The 15,615-nt window shown below is 34.8% G+C and overlaps 1 protein-coding gene across 1 annotated transcript in view; it reads left to right on the forward strand.

Annotated features, from left to right (window-relative positions):
* The window catches only part of Atf6 (bZIP_ATF6 domain-containing protein ATf6), an 85,099-nt gene extending 69,760 nt beyond the window's left edge, over nt 1–15,339 (forward strand). The window contains exons 8-10 of the mRNA XM_089098945.1: nt 6,371–6,756; nt 11,214–11,378; nt 13,054–15,339. Of these exons, the coding sequence (XP_088955071.1) occupies nt 6,371–6,756; nt 11,214–11,378; nt 13,054–13,208 (706 nt within the window). The 3' untranslated portion in view covers nt 13,209–15,339. The remainder of the gene's footprint in view (nt 1–6,370; nt 6,757–11,213; nt 11,379–13,053) is intronic.
* The last annotated feature ends 276 nt before the right edge of the window (nt 15,340–15,615 follow it).

The raw sequence follows: 15,615 nt of genomic DNA on the forward strand, positions 1-15,615 counted from the left end.
GGTAATGAAAAGATTGATCAGGTGGGCAGCTTCACTTACCTTGGTAGTATTATTAGTAAAGATGGTGGGAACAATGATGATCTTAAAAGTAGAATAGCCAAGGCTCAGGGTGTTTTTTCACAGTAAAAAAAGTTTGGAAGATAAGTCTGTCGACCAACATTAGAATATTAGACGCTACAGTGATGACAGTGGTCAAATATGGCTCTGAAGCATGGGCGCTCCGAAAAGCGGATGAAGATTTGCTAGATGTTTTCCAGAGAAATTGCTTAAGGATTGTTGTGGGTACCCGGCTGACTGACCGTATTTCAAACAATATGCTAAACGAAAAATGTTGTTCAATACCGCTCTCTAGGGCTATACTGAAAGAAAGGTTGAGGTGGCTAGGGCACGTTGTGCGGATGAAGGATGACAGATTGCCGAAGATTGTCCTTTTCGGCCAACCGTCTAGGGCTAAACGGAATGCAGGTCGTCCTCGTCTGGGAGTACGTCATAAAGACTGATATAAAGGAAATAGGAACTTCTTGGGAGGGCGTAAAAGGGAGGCTTTGCATAGATTGGGGTGGAGGAGGAGCGTGCGTAGCTGTGTTGGCCTCAGGCGGCTTGGTGCTCCGGTGAGTTGTAAGTAGTAGTAGTAGTTTCACCCCATATATTGCAATGACCAAGGAAATGTGCAGCAGTGTGTTTCCTTTTCTTTGTCCAAAAGACAATCCCCTAATAAACAAGAAATTAAATAAGAAACATAATAAACAATAAGAAATAGAAAATAATAAATTTAAAGTTTCCGTACGAGTTTGCTAGATGTTAAATAAAAGGTGGTGGGGATTGTTGTAGTCTCTATTACATTATACATTATATTTATATAATCTTCACTGATGGTGCCATAAAGACTGAAAATACCTTACCGATCGTTTATAATAAAATTGTTGAATTATCAGTAACATTTATTGAAATTATTAAAAATCTACTATATTATACATTTTATTTTTATTTTAATTTTACATTTTCGTTATATTGTAAACCTATTGATATTATTTAAATCATTTCTCATACCCAGTGGCTTAATTTCGTTAAAATCCTTAGGAGGGGGAGGGGTGTAAAGCTGGAACCAATTTTCCCAAATCAAGTGAAAATGACAGCGAAATTTGAAAAATGAGCCATATATTATCAAAAGAGCACAAATATACTAAAGAAAATTGACCTGTTTCCCAGGATGCTTGAATTATACAGGCTTAATGCCCCCTGTCCCATAGCAAATTATGCCCCTGCTTATACCACACTGCCTTTCCATTTAAAAAGAAAACGAAAATATTAAAGTAACTGGTAAACCGTTTTATCAAGATAGTGGGGAACAAGATAAAAAAAGAAATTCCTGAATATTTCGGCTCCACATCTAGAAACCTTCATCAACGGACACGAATAAACTAAACAAGCTGAAGTATGCAAGAAAATATCATAAAAAGTTGAGAAAGAAAAAAAAGTGGGAGAAACGATAAAACCCACGAAGAAAATGTGTATATAGGTTTTCGGACGCATTATTTGGCTAAAAAAGAAAAAAAAAGAGGGAAACTGAAAAAAAAACTCACAAAAATTTAAAGCTACAAAGGTTTTCGGACGCGAACCGAAATATTTGGTAAAAAAAAACTAAAGAGGGGAATCGCAAAAATTCTAGCACGTAAAGCCATTCCCAATTAACTGTTTTGATAAACTTTTAGAACTGTTTATGATGTCTGGTCCTTTTGTTACCCCTTGAAACATCTGATGATGTTCTGTGGTACCTATATTGTACTTTCTTTGTGGCTGCTCAATTTTGTGTGAGGAAATTTTCCATGAGGGTGTTCGAAGGCTTCCTTATTTTAAGGGATGATTATCATTGTCTTAGTATTTACTCTTACAAATATTAAACAAATTACTCCTTTAGGGATTTATATTTTTCCACGTATAAATCATGCCAGGCAATTTGGTCCCTACTGAAAATTTTTCCCGGACAATTCCCCTGCAACATTCTCTCCACATGTAAAATTGTTTGTCCAAAAAGAAGGAAAGATAAATAAAAAGATAACTGCATCTGAATTCAGGAAAATTCCTCCCAGAAAGTTTTCTCCCCCCTGATCAATATTCCCCGGGGAAGCCTTTGTCCCCTCAAAAACTCCCCAGGGAAAAATCTGTATTTTTTCCAATAACAAATACTATCTGTAAGCAACCCTTACGATCAAGAACGCGTCCAATAGGCCTAGGCAGAAATCTTTATTTAAAACAAGTAAGCAAATTATTTTGTTGTATAGTTATATTACCCTGTTATGATAACTCAAACCCAGACCTCTAAAACACGAAAAAACCAACCATGAACATATAAAGACGTACCATACTATACCATATGATATTCCATACAATATATCCTACCTGTATTTTTGAACATAGGTAAAATATTCTAGAATCATTTTTTCTTTATTCTTTTTGTTTGTCTTTCTTTACTTTCGGTAGCTCAATTTTACAGGCTGGGGAGTTTTCCAGGGCGTAATTGTCTGTCTAGTGGAATCTTTGAAAAAATACCATACTGTTTCACGTGTTCTATTTGATGACTCTTTATACCTACTCTTAAGCCCTAAACAAAGCAATACAAAGCTATTCCTTACGAAAATAAAAAACGTTTGTTTTTTAATTGAAAGTAAGGAGCAAAATTAATGCTTAAACCGATTAAAAATTAGTCCTCATTGTCTTCACGTAAAGTTTTTTTTCAGTTCTTAAAAAAAAGGACTTCTTATTCTAATTATACAGCCATTGTGTTTCTGAAGTTGTTCTCACAGAATCGGGACGAAAAAATTAAACTTAAAGACTGTTGTTCTTAACAGAGTGTTGTTCTGTTGTTCTTAGAGTGTTGTTGTGAGAACAACTTAAAGAAGTTGTTCTCACAGAATCGGGACGAAAAAATTAAACTTAAAGAGGTGTTGGGGAGGGGACAGCTCCTCGCGTACACAGAATAATTTCTGCTTATTTTAAGTTATGTTGCTCCTTACCTTCAGTTGAAAAAGTTTCTTATATAATTTCTTATCCCTTTTTATGCGAAACGCATTTATACAGGCCAAGGAGTTTTTGGAGGATTAGCACAATGTGTCCATTGCATTATTAATTTGTTATGAATAAGTCTTATCTGAATTTTCTATTGATTAAAAATTCTGATATAGCTATTTGATTTAGAAGGATCAAAATTATATATTGAGCTCCCCAGGTATGGAAAAGGTAGACCTACTCTCCTCAACTTCCACCTGTTTATGCTAAAATTTATAGTGCTTTAAACAACGCTTCTCATTACAAACAACAGGTCTTCTGTTTGAGCAGTTGTTATTATATATAGATTATAACTTCAGCGTGAAAAGGAAAAGGCTAAGAAGGGACAAAATGCTGAGAAGGGGCAAAAATTTGACAAATAGATTATAGCTTAATTCAGAAAGAAAACTACGAGACAATACAAGAGAATTTAAAACAATGGACATCCACATAAATTATCTAGAAAGCTCGATATAACCTTGTTGTAGCAAGGATAATGTACTGGTTGTCACTGTAAGATATTTGACAGTTATTTTTTTCTTCTGTTTAACTTAATCTTTAATATCTGTTTCTATCTGGGTTAAGACGCTTTGTTATGCAAATAAATAAATAATTTTTTCCGTCACAATCTTTTATTTTTTATTTTGTTTTCTCTACATTTGGCCGAAGGTAAAACTTTTAAAATAAACTGTTGATAGACTATTTTTAGTTTGTTTCTATTTTCGTTGAAAAGGGTTACCCATGCTTATATATTCAAGATTTTCATTTTTTTTTTTTTTTGTTATTAACATTTTTGTGATCGAAGATTGCCAAAAAGACTATTGGAATTAATCAAAATTTTTGATAATTCAACATGTTGGGTAAAATGCTTGGTGATTTATGAGATTAGATAATTACTGAGATTAGAATATTACCTAGATCCTTTTTACTGAGTTTAGAATCTCAGCAAAAAATGTTTTGAAGTTTGAAAAACGTTTTAAGAAATCATTTGAAGTTAAATGATTATATCTTTAAAGATAAGAAAGTAAGTTTTTACTGATTTTATGGATACCAAAAATGACTTGAAGAACTGTGTTCCAACCACTGTATTTATTATTGACTATTATGACTTAACATAATGATGTACTATTCAAAAAAACATCCGTAGCGCTACCTTTGACATTTGACGAAACTTGATCTGATACCGACGTAAATCTTTTGACTGACGAGAAGGTTCAACTGCAAAGAAGCGAATTTAGGTACGCTTCTGGAAAAATTCCATTAACTTTAAATGGACCAATAATGAGGTTGTGTTGGTTAGAAAACAGCTGAAGTACTAATTACCCCATATAGAAACCTCTTTTGCCCCTTAGACCTTCTTAGGTACGGAAAAAAGGACGCTTCACAAAGTACGGAAGAAAGGACGATAGATACCGTTTTTATGGTTGTTGGGGATGGAGGGCAAAGGAATTGGCAAGACGAAATCAGCACTCTTCTATGTGTTTTTGACCGTTAGGTTTGTGGTTCTTGAAAATCCGGTAAAATTTTGCGATGGACATCTGAGTTTGGACCTTTTTTCCCCCAAGCGCATCCTAAGATGCCGCCAGCTTTCAGATAGCCTCTGAAAAATGGGTTCATTTTTCGTAATTACCGGATTCCGGTCAAATTTTGCGGTTGGTATCAGAGTTTAGACATTTTTTCCAAGACGCATCGTGAGATGGTGGGGCCTTTCAGATAGCTTCTAGATAGTAGCTTCATTATTCAGTACAACCGAATTGCTGTAGCAATTAAAATACTACCTCAGTTTTTTTGTAATGAAATTAATCCAATTTTTTAGTATAGGTTAGGAGTTACCTAAAAAAAAAAAAAAAACACGCAGTAGAAAAATAATCAGTAATGACGAATCTGCCCAGGGATTCGTTACTCGCTATCACCAAATTACTTTACTACAACTCCTACTACTCACCGCGGCACCAAGCCGCCTGAGACCAACATAGCTGCGCATGCTCCTCCTCCATCCCAATCTATTCAAAACCTCTCTCTTTACGCTCTCCCAGGAAGTCTCTATTTCCCTTAAATCTTTCCTTGCGTCATCCTTTCACCCCAACCGAGGATGACCTGCTTTTCGTTTAGCCCTAGGCGGTTAGCTGAAAAGACAATCTTTGGCAACCTGTCATCTTTCATCCACAGAACGTGCCCTAGCTACCTCAACCTTTCTCTCATTATAACCCTAGAAAGCAGGATTGAACCACACTTTTCGTTTTGCTTACTGTTGGAGATGCGGTCAGTCAGTCGAGTACCCAAAAAAATCCATAGGCAATTTCTCTGGAAAACATCTAGCAAATCTTCTTCCGCTTTTGGGTGTGCCCATGCTCGAAAACCATACTTGACCACTCATCGCTGTAGCTTTCAATATTCTAATCTTGATTCACTATCTTCCTATTCTTCAAACTTTTTTCAACTGTGAAACAACAACCTGGGCCTTGGCTATTCTACTTTTAACATCTTCACTGCTTCCACTGTCTTTACTAATAATACTACCTAGGCCAGTGAAACTAAATGATTTCTTAGACCACACTGGCTAATCATGACAAAACGATAAAAAAAACGTAAAGAAGAGAGAAACGATTATAACAACAGCCACTGAAAAAGCGCAGATTACAATGCAAACATTTCGGTCAAGATCTTCACTTGACTGTCTTCGGTGTAGAATAATTAAAAAATACCAATAAAAATCCAAAGGATAATATAAAAACCAAACCTTAAAACAAACACAAAAACTAAAATAGGATGACCCTCTCAAAGCAACTGTGAAAGAGTAACCCTTTCAATTTTTGCGGTTGCCGCCAAAAATTGTTCACCGTCCCTCATCTCCGAGGGATTTGTGAGGTTAAGTCAATATTAACTCCTGTAAATTGAAGTTGAGCAAATAATAAGGGTTTTTATTTTATTCTATACTCTGATATCTTTTATGCGTTTTGAAAATTTAAGATTGTAATGAACATGAAGCTGGTTGATAGACCTTATCAATAGACATCAATAGACCTTATATATATATATATACAAAATCCGGTGTGCAATTGTTTGTCTGTTTGTTTGTTCAGAGCAAACTAAGAAACTATTAAAGCTAAAAACATTTATTTTTTTTTTTTTTTGCAACTCTAGTTTAAGACCACGAGCAAGAAACTAGAAACTAAATAAAAACCCGAAAAATATGAACAAAGAGGCAGCAAAACAGGTCAAATGCGACATCATGATACCAAGCGGGGAATGGTCACGTCGGGGGTCGAGCAAGTCTACTGGAAGTTTGGGCACGTATGAGTGTTTAATTATTGATATTTTTTAGGCTAAATTCTGATCTCTCCGATTTATTTACGAAGAAACAACCCAAAGAGACGAAACCATCTAAGAAAGAAACGGTTGTAAAATCGTTAAGTCCATTTCTTTCATCCAGACTAAGAAATATAGAAAAGAGAAAAGAACCAAAAGGAATTAATTACATCATCCCTTCTGTTAAAAAAGATCTGGTACCAAAGGATAATCTGGAAGTTAATAATCGGTGGCATATGAGACATGAGAAAGTCGTTGCTTTTATGAATTCAATAGAAAGACGAGACGATACGTATTATGTTGTTTCTTTCTCGCCTGATCATCTCTTGGTACCTGCTTCTTCCCAGAATAGCACAATGAGACCCAAGATGTCCTTAGTATTGCCTGCCATAGCCCTCAACGGTGAGTTTTTTTTTGTTATTGTAATTGATAATAAAAGAGCCTATCTTTATTTTTTCTTAGTTTAACCTTAAACTGCAATTGCTAAAAACTTGATTGTGACACATAACATGCTTTGATTTGGACAGCGGAGGTGTACATGCATAGCTAAGATGTTGTTGGGAGTTAGACTATGGGAAGCCATCGCAAACCAAGGAGTGAGGATGATGAATCTGCGACAAAAGCATCTTTTCTACTCAATTTCAATGTTCTTGTCTCGATTTTTTTCGAGGCATAGGTCGAGGAAGCCTCAAACACTTACATCAGATTTTTCCACGGAACTGATATTGCACCTGGTGATAATTCAGCTATGAGCAAAGCAAACGAATTCTGTGGAGGCTTTACGAAATTATGGGAAAACGTACAAATCATGAGATTCAGGAGGGCTCAACTGCCCAAGACCCCATCCTGCACCAGTGTCGAAAGCAACCGTTGGGGTTCTTTTTTTGGAGGGGGGGATTCATCAACCCCTTTGTGTGTGTAAGCATTTTACGTCCTCTATTTTATCCTATTTCATGCAACTTTCTAGTCTTTTTAATTTTTTAGACCTTTCAGGTCTAAAAAATTATCCATATTTTTCTATGGGTATTATATACTTAGTCTGTTTTTGGCTCTTTTGGAGGACTTAAAAATTTGACGAGCAATAGAGTTAGAGCTGAACTATAATAGTTGCTAGTTAATTGGCTGGAGGATTTGAAAATCAAACCGGTTGCCAGGCTGCCTTTGACATATCGGAGATAGCCAACGACCTCCATTAAGTATCTACAAATTCCTTATGCCTACAGATTTTTTCTTGTATTGAATATATGGATACATTAATGTCCAGGTTCTTTTTTAATGAGGTGAGGGTGTGTGCATTTTATAAGAATATCCAGTGTTTCACTCAACATGCTGGTTTAACCCCAAATATACTAGTTTTCGCTTATTCTCCAGATTTGAATTGCTCATATGCGAGAAATGAATCCTTCATGCAACTCGTAGTTGGTCAATCGACCTTTTCAACTTCATTACCAATGCTTAGTTATGTTTGTAATGTGATTGGCCGAAACACAATTAAATAAAATCGATAAATCTAGAATTATGACAGCTGATAATTTAATTTGACTTAGATTTTGACTTAGATTGTTTTTCAGGGGGGGGGGGGTGTAGTTATCAAATCATAAAAAATTTTCTTTTTTTAAGACAAGGTTTAAGTAACGTGTTTAACAGGTCATGGAGCTTTTTCGTGGGCTAATGTCTTTATTATCTCGTGTTTATGTATGGAAATGTTCTCTCCATCTAGATCTAAATTTTTAATTTTATTTCGTACTGTTCAGTCGTTTTTTTTTTTTTTTTTTTTTTTTTTTTTTTGTATCTCACTTCTGAGTCATTTGCTTTTTTTTAATAATTCATTAGTAGCTTTTTTAGTGTTTTTATTTAGTTAGCTCTTGGTTTCTATTAGTTTTTTTCCTTTCTATTTGCAAAATCTTTTTGAGAATAGAATTATCCTATTAATCAAAATAAATTATTGTTTACATAATTTTTTTTTTCAGTAACCAAGTTAAGTTTCTCTTATAACCAGGAAAAATATAGACAATCTGTTTTTATTTTGGTGTCACCAACTTAGATAGTCATTTCTAGTATTTTGATTGAAGGAGGAGGGGAGGCACCGAAATATTTTTTTTCTTTTGGACGCGTTTAACGGTTTCAAGCAAGATTAGGGCTTGCATTGCTTAAACACTGTACTAGGATTTCATATCTTTCTTGCAAAAGTCAAAACATGCAGGTTTTTTGTATTTTTAGAATACCAGTTTACGAGTTAATCTTTTTTGGCTGGGGGGGGGGGGAACAGGCTTTTACTCCTCGTTAGGCCCGTCCTCTTTTTCAATAAATCTAAACTCTTAGCAATAAACTGGAAAAATGTAATTTTTCCAGGAATAATTTTATTGCCAAAATTAATATGGCGGGAAACTAAGGAATATTGGATATATAACAAAGTTAGAAAAAACTGTAAATAACAAGATAACTCGGTGTATATATTAAAAAAAAAATTTGCGTTTTTTTTTGGTTTTCCAGTGGATGATTTGCAAAATCTTTTAGCCTTTCAAGTCATCCATTTTCTTCAACTATTCTAAGCCCAAAATTCCCCGTTTTTATTTTCTGTGTAGTCTTTCAGCGTAATTTGACAAATTTTGCAATACTAGATTACTAGACACTAAGTAGCTTACCTCTATGCACTGGTTCTTACTTCTATGTTTGTGTACGTTAGATATGGGAGTTTTTAGCATTATTTATATCTTGTTTATCCTAAAAAGTATTCGTGATTTGTCTCTGCTGACTATAGACCGTACTTCAAAACACTTGTCTCTGATGATTATAGACCGTACTTCAAAAATAGTTAGTTGCACGTTAGATACGTGTGTAGTCAGTGTCGTTTATGTTGAAAACAACTTAGAAACTATATAGCTTCCTATAGTGAATAGATTACTCCCATATAGGTTAGGTCATTTATGTCATTTATGTTGAAAACAACTTAGAAACTATATAGCTTCCTATAGTGAATAGATTACTCCCATATAGGTTAGGTCATTTATGTCATTTATGTTGAAAACAACTTAGAAACTATATAGCTTCCTATAGTGAATAGATTACTCCCATATAGGTTAGGTACGTCTAAGCAACGTGTACGTTAGATACGCGCGTATTCGCCATTAAATTGTATTTCCTAAGAACTGTTCACGTTTCATGTACAGTGGCGTAATTTAGTCGAAATCCTGGAAGGGGGGGGGGGGCAAAGGTAGAACCAGTTTTCCCAAATCAAGTAAAAATGACAGTGAAAACTGAAAAAGAACCATATATTACCATAAAAGCAAAGGTATACGAAAAAAAACTGACCTGTTTCTTTGGATACTTGAATTATGCAGGCTTATCTTAGTTTTAACAATATTTTTCGCACAAACTAGATTTCAGCTGGAGGGGGGGGGGACTGGGGTCTGGAGGGGACATTTGCCCCCCTGCCCCGTAGCCTCTTCCGAACAGACAAGTGTCACGTTTGTTGCTGCCTCAATGCGTTAGGATATGTATTTTGATTGAGCATCCAAGACACCGTTTTTAAAAAGAGTAGGACAAGTGATAGCAAGTGATTGGAGCACGTGCTAGATTAGATGAATTGGGAAGCGGTAACTTAAATCGATTTGTAATTTTAATGCGTACTTTTAGCGGCGAATGCAGGTTTTTCAAGGTGAGAATAACAGAGGAGTGAACGCCTCTTTTTGTCGTATGAAGGGGCATAGCTCCGTTTACCAATGAGTCAAATACATGCCTACATCGAGTGCTGCTAGAACAAGATTTTCTTGGTCCAGTTCAGCATCCATAAGGACATTAGCTACAACACTAAGGGCATTAGCGCACCCTATTTTATCTTGAAAACCAAACTGGTATGGCGGAACGCTTTATTTCTCCCTTAAATCATCAACAAAAAGCAGCTCAACAGTTTACAGAATGTAGCTGAGATCGTCATAGGCGTAAAAGCTGAACACTGAATGTTAGATTTGCCTTTCTTGGGAACGGGAGTGAGATCGCCAATGTAAATAGATGACAGTAATGTAAAAGTATAAAAAATCATCTGCATGAGCGATCCTAGGTGTGACATGAGCAAGGGGTTCCATGTATAATATGTAGTGTACTAATATTATCCATACCAACCGAAGCTTTCTGTTTCAGCTTGGAGACTGCCGTTTTTATGCCTTGCAGTGTAACAACATAGTGAGACTCTGGGTAAGTAGATAGAAATTTATCAAGTTCGGATTCATGTTTAAACGCTAAAGTTGGATCTGCTGCAGAATATTCATATGAAAAATGGGTTTTCAACTCAATAAGATATAGGAAACCTTGGGAGTATTCAAGGATATAGTGTTTGGGGGAGCACGAGATTTTCAAATGGAATTGGGTGAAGCAGAAACTCTAGGCGAATATGAATCAACAATGCCTGCACGGTGACGAGCTAGCTCACTTGCGAAAAGTTTTTTGTATAGAGCCGAATATCATTCAAAACACCATACCCAGGACAATCATTATCTTTCCAGAAGGAGGACCAAAGCTTCACACTGTAGCACGCTTCGGAGAGTTTTGTGTTGTAATCACCGATCGAGGACTTGAGTGCCGATGCAGATTCTTCGAATTGGACCTGCTGCTTCTTCAGCACATCTAAGAGCGTGGCAAATCTTAGCACAATACAAATCAAAAACCATAGCTTATTATAGTACAGAGGGACACTCCCATTAGATGTATGTACGTCATGCATATTTTAGATGTTTGAATATTTATCATTTTTTGGATTGTGCGTATCCTAGAAATCATTCGCAGTTCGTGTTTACCGCGAGTACATCGTTTATTTTTATGTACATTATTCTTTGTGTTAAACTCACTGTTTTTCTTTCTAGAAACTATGATGCCACCTCTCAATCACGTAGTAATGATGCAAATAGACTGCGAAGTGACCAATACACGCTTACTTCACGTACAGGAAAGCGTTGTTTCTTCTCTAAATTCGAGTCGGATGGATTCAAATAGCTCGAAAGTGAAAGCAAAGTCAAGAAAACGATCTAGTGAGTAAAAAGAATATAAATGAGTCAATATTAGTTTTTTTTTTTTTTTTTTTTTTTTTTTTTTTTTTTTTTTTAGTGAATCGGGGACTTGTGATGTAACTTGAAGGTCAAAGTTAGTCTATTGCTTACGGGGATACGGCACTTTAAAGGATTACTCTATCTTGTCCATTATAAACTTTTGTCAGTTTGTTTGGCCGACTGTTTAGAATTAATTGGCCAATCTCACCATAACTTGCAGAGCGTGGGTAAGAGTCCGGATAAACAATAGAAAATCAAAAGCCGACTCTTAGTTTCCTGGGAATCTTTGGAAAAGATTCCAAGGGTTTTATTGAAACTTAATTCATCAGGAAGTATGAATTTTTTTTTGATTAAACGGAGTAGAATTTTCTTTTAAAAATTCAGGAAATGACAGTTCTTAAAACTTCTTTAGCATACTTGCTTGATTAACGCTAAAAATACGCTCAAATGAATCATCATCTGAGCAATTTGGTCATGTTGGAAGTTCCATGTGATATAATCCACTTTGATTGACTCGTTCGCCGACAAAAGTGACGCATAGTTTCACTGTCTTTTTACTCAAACCACAAATTCTCAAAGTCTCTCGATGATGGATAATCCCCTGGGATAATTCACTAATGCGTTCTTTGTCTTTGTGACTTTCAGCCGGTGTGGAAGCTCACAAAATAATTTTTAAGGCATCGTATCACCTTAAGGCCAATTCACAGGCATGTTTTACGAGACATTAATGTCTAGGTATTATCATTATTAGTAAATTATAAGTTGCCTCCTCTTTTATAACCATTTGTACTAACTAATGGCCGCTATCTAACTAAGCACACGTGAACAGAACTTTGATGCCTGGCCCGAATGTGAATGGTTCCTTTGCTTTTTGAGTGAAGTAAATGTTTGTTTGCACGATTGTAAAGTATTGTGTGTTTTTATCTTTTTTTTTCTGAAAACAAGCATGCTGAGATAAATTTCTAATTACTGCTAAATTTCTATTTTCTACAAGAATTAGATTAATATTTCAACTATATTGGTCGAAAATGGATTGGCTTTTACCCTTAGTATCTGTAAACAAACATGCTAAGATGTGTTGCTTAAGGCCAATTCACAAAGAACTTTTAGTGGAACCAAGGTTTATATAAACCTATTATAAAAGTGTTTTGTATCCCTTTCTGCTAAAATGAGATAGATAATTTCTTAAGATTATATAAGAAAATTTATTGATTTTAACTGTATTTCTGAAAGCAAGTCTGCTAAAATGAATTATTGTTTAATTAAAAAAAATGTTTTATAGTGAATTTTATTGTCTTTTTCTTTGCATTTTCATTCTAAAATAAAAAAAAGTCTTGAAAGCTTAATGGAAACTATGAATTAAGTTTGTTGCTTAACGTCCTTCAGCAAAATGAATCGTTTAAGCGTCGCTTTCGACTAGAATGAGATAATCGAGCTTAATTTTTTTTTTGGAATTTTATGATGATAGCCCAATTTTTGATCGAAGCTCTCGTTTTGGTCCGTCTCTTCTTTTTTCTCTTCATTCGAAATTTTCTCTTCATTCGAAACTGGCCTCGGTTGAGGTTTTGGCAATCTATATTGTTTTTTTTTTTTTTTTTTTTTTTTCTTTACATTGAGGCACATTATTTTAATTCTTAATATAAATTCATCTTCACAGGCCTTTACATTCCTGTAGATTCTGAAAGGGAGGGAGTTCGTTTGTACTACTGCCAGGGATGTCACCCGGTGACAAAAAAATCACTAGATGTTATTGCTTTTCTGCTTGATTTAGTTGTTTTCTTCAATAATCTGGTGATTTATAAGCATATTTAGTGGTTTCTGTTTAGGCAGTATAAAGAAATACTAGAAATAGTGATAAATCACTAGGGGTGGCAACCCTGACTACTGCTACTACTAACACCTCGCTGCAGCCCCAAGCTATCTGAGCTTGGGGCTGCAACCCAATTCGGGAATGACCTCTTTTCCTCTCCTTTCCGTCAAATTATTTTCGTGAACATTTTAGTTAAACCTTGGTTCAATCTCAAAGGGAGAAACATTGCTCGATGTAGATATCTTGTTATATTTTAAAGTGGTATGAACAATTTTCAATGCAAATAAGAATGATTTTAGCGTGTTCAAAAATTTTGACGTTTATTTTGAGCCATCAAAATAAATTCAATTTCCGGTTGTAAAATCTATAGCTTTAAAAACGTCTCAATCGTAAAGTGTTTCTTCGTAAGTTAATTTTAGGTTTCCTTTGTTTTACTTTATTCAACAGTAATTTTTGCGCTATCACATTATTTTTTCCAGTTCTTTTTGTATCATTTTTCCCCCGAGAAAATGTTTAATATGTAAAAATGAAAGGGGAAATCTTCATTGATATGGTTAGGTTGTAACTTAATGAATATAAAGATGTGGTAGTTTCAGCGGTACTTGTATGATATAGCCCCGACCTAATTTTCTTCATCTAAGTAGAATCTGTTTCTCTGACGCTCAACCCTAATGCAATAGTACCTTAGTATAATAAAAATATAATACGTACTTTAGAAACAAATTTGGGCTATACATTTGCACATTAGGAGAGAGGGGGTAAAGTGTGGCGGGTCTGCATCCCTAATATGTTAGGCATAATTGTTCTGCATATTATAAAGTAAGAATTGTTTTCTAACTTCATACTGTCCAAATACTTTACCCTCCCCCCCCCCTAATGTGCGAATATATAGCTCAGATAATTTCTTTCCCATCTATTCTGTCACTTCTCTTTGTCTTGTATCACGCTAATCAGAAAGAAACAAACGAAAAAAAACCGGTTTTACAATGCGTCAATGGATGAACAATTTGAGTGGTCGGGGCTATATCATACAAGTACCGTGTCAGCTGTTTCTTAGGAATTCTACTCCCTATATTTGCCAGATTTCAATGAGGTATGACATGTCCATCATTTTTGAAAAATGTGCCTAACCTGTTTTGATTTTTGGATGCTTACGTGGGATAATTAGCCTCAGCTTTGTGTTAATAAGCTCGTAAACTTTGGTATACCATTTTGGTGGAAATTAAGGGATTAAAAGAAGAGAAATTTTATTTTCTCAGTTGTGATTTATAATGTTATAATTCAGAATAAATTAGATATAGATTATATGTTTAAAAGCAAACTATAAATCTAATAAATAAATTATAAATCTCACCTAGCCTGTTTTGGTTCTTCCAAGAGTAAATGACCACTTACGTGAATCAATCTTAACCTAGTAATTTTGTTTCAAAAAATCTCAGTTTTTCTCTTTGAGCAATCAAATTGCCCCCCTCCTACCCTTTAGTACGTGTGCGAAATGGGAAGTTCTGTGGGCTAAACACTTTAGGATGACCTCACGTCGATCTTCTAAAAGGCTTCAGCAAGAATTACTGTGAAACAAATTTGCAAATTCTTACCTACGGCACGACTTAAAAACGATAAGCCTAATATTTCCAGTCAACAAAATACTACTGCAATGAAAAGAGTGTATCTTTACGTTTTACTCTCTCTCTCTTTCTCTTTCTTATCCTTCTCACCGCTAACCCTTTCTCTCACACTTTTTCTCTCTCGATTTCTAGTGCAATTGATTTGTATGTATTCAAGTCAAACGTTTCTTTGTTTATATTTTCAATGTGTTGAAATGAGTGTGCGTGTACTTAAAATTGATCTCGTACCAAAGCTTGTTGTTTCTAGTTTCGGGGATATGTTGGGTATTTGGTTAAGTTGAATCTATTGGAGTTTTTATTACTTGGAATTTAGCAATTTTTATCTGGTTAGGGGTGTTGTTGCTTTTGTTATCCAATTATTTTATTTATTTGCTTTATTTTTGTTGTTGTTCTTCTTAATCACCTTTGTTTCTTTCTATTTAACTGAATTGGAAGAATGCACAATGGTTTTTGTATAATTTTGTATGCTTTGTTTTTAATTATTAAATATAATGAAAACAAATGAATATTGGCACTCGACTATGATCTACTTCATTTTATATGTCAGTTTAGTGATACTGCCAGAATCTTATCAACTTCAAAGCATCTATCAAGGGTAATTATAATAAATATTTGTTTAATTTTAAAATTATACTAATTTTTTAAGCAGAGGTAAAATACCCGTCAAAAAAGGAGTAATAGGAAGGGGGGACTGACTGCATCAAATTCAGTGTATCTCAGAACCCTATTACGGAGGTTTCAAGTCCCTATCTATGAAGATAAGAAATTTGTTGTTTTTTTTTTT

The sequence above is a fragment of the Artemia sp. Qi Xiang Cuo genome, chromosome 13, assembly GCF_049724085.1.
Source record: "Artemia sp. Qi Xiang Cuo chromosome 13, ASM4972408v1, whole genome shotgun sequence".
NCBI lineage: Eukaryota > Metazoa > Arthropoda > Branchiopoda > Anostraca > Artemiidae > Artemia > Artemia sp. Qi Xiang Cuo.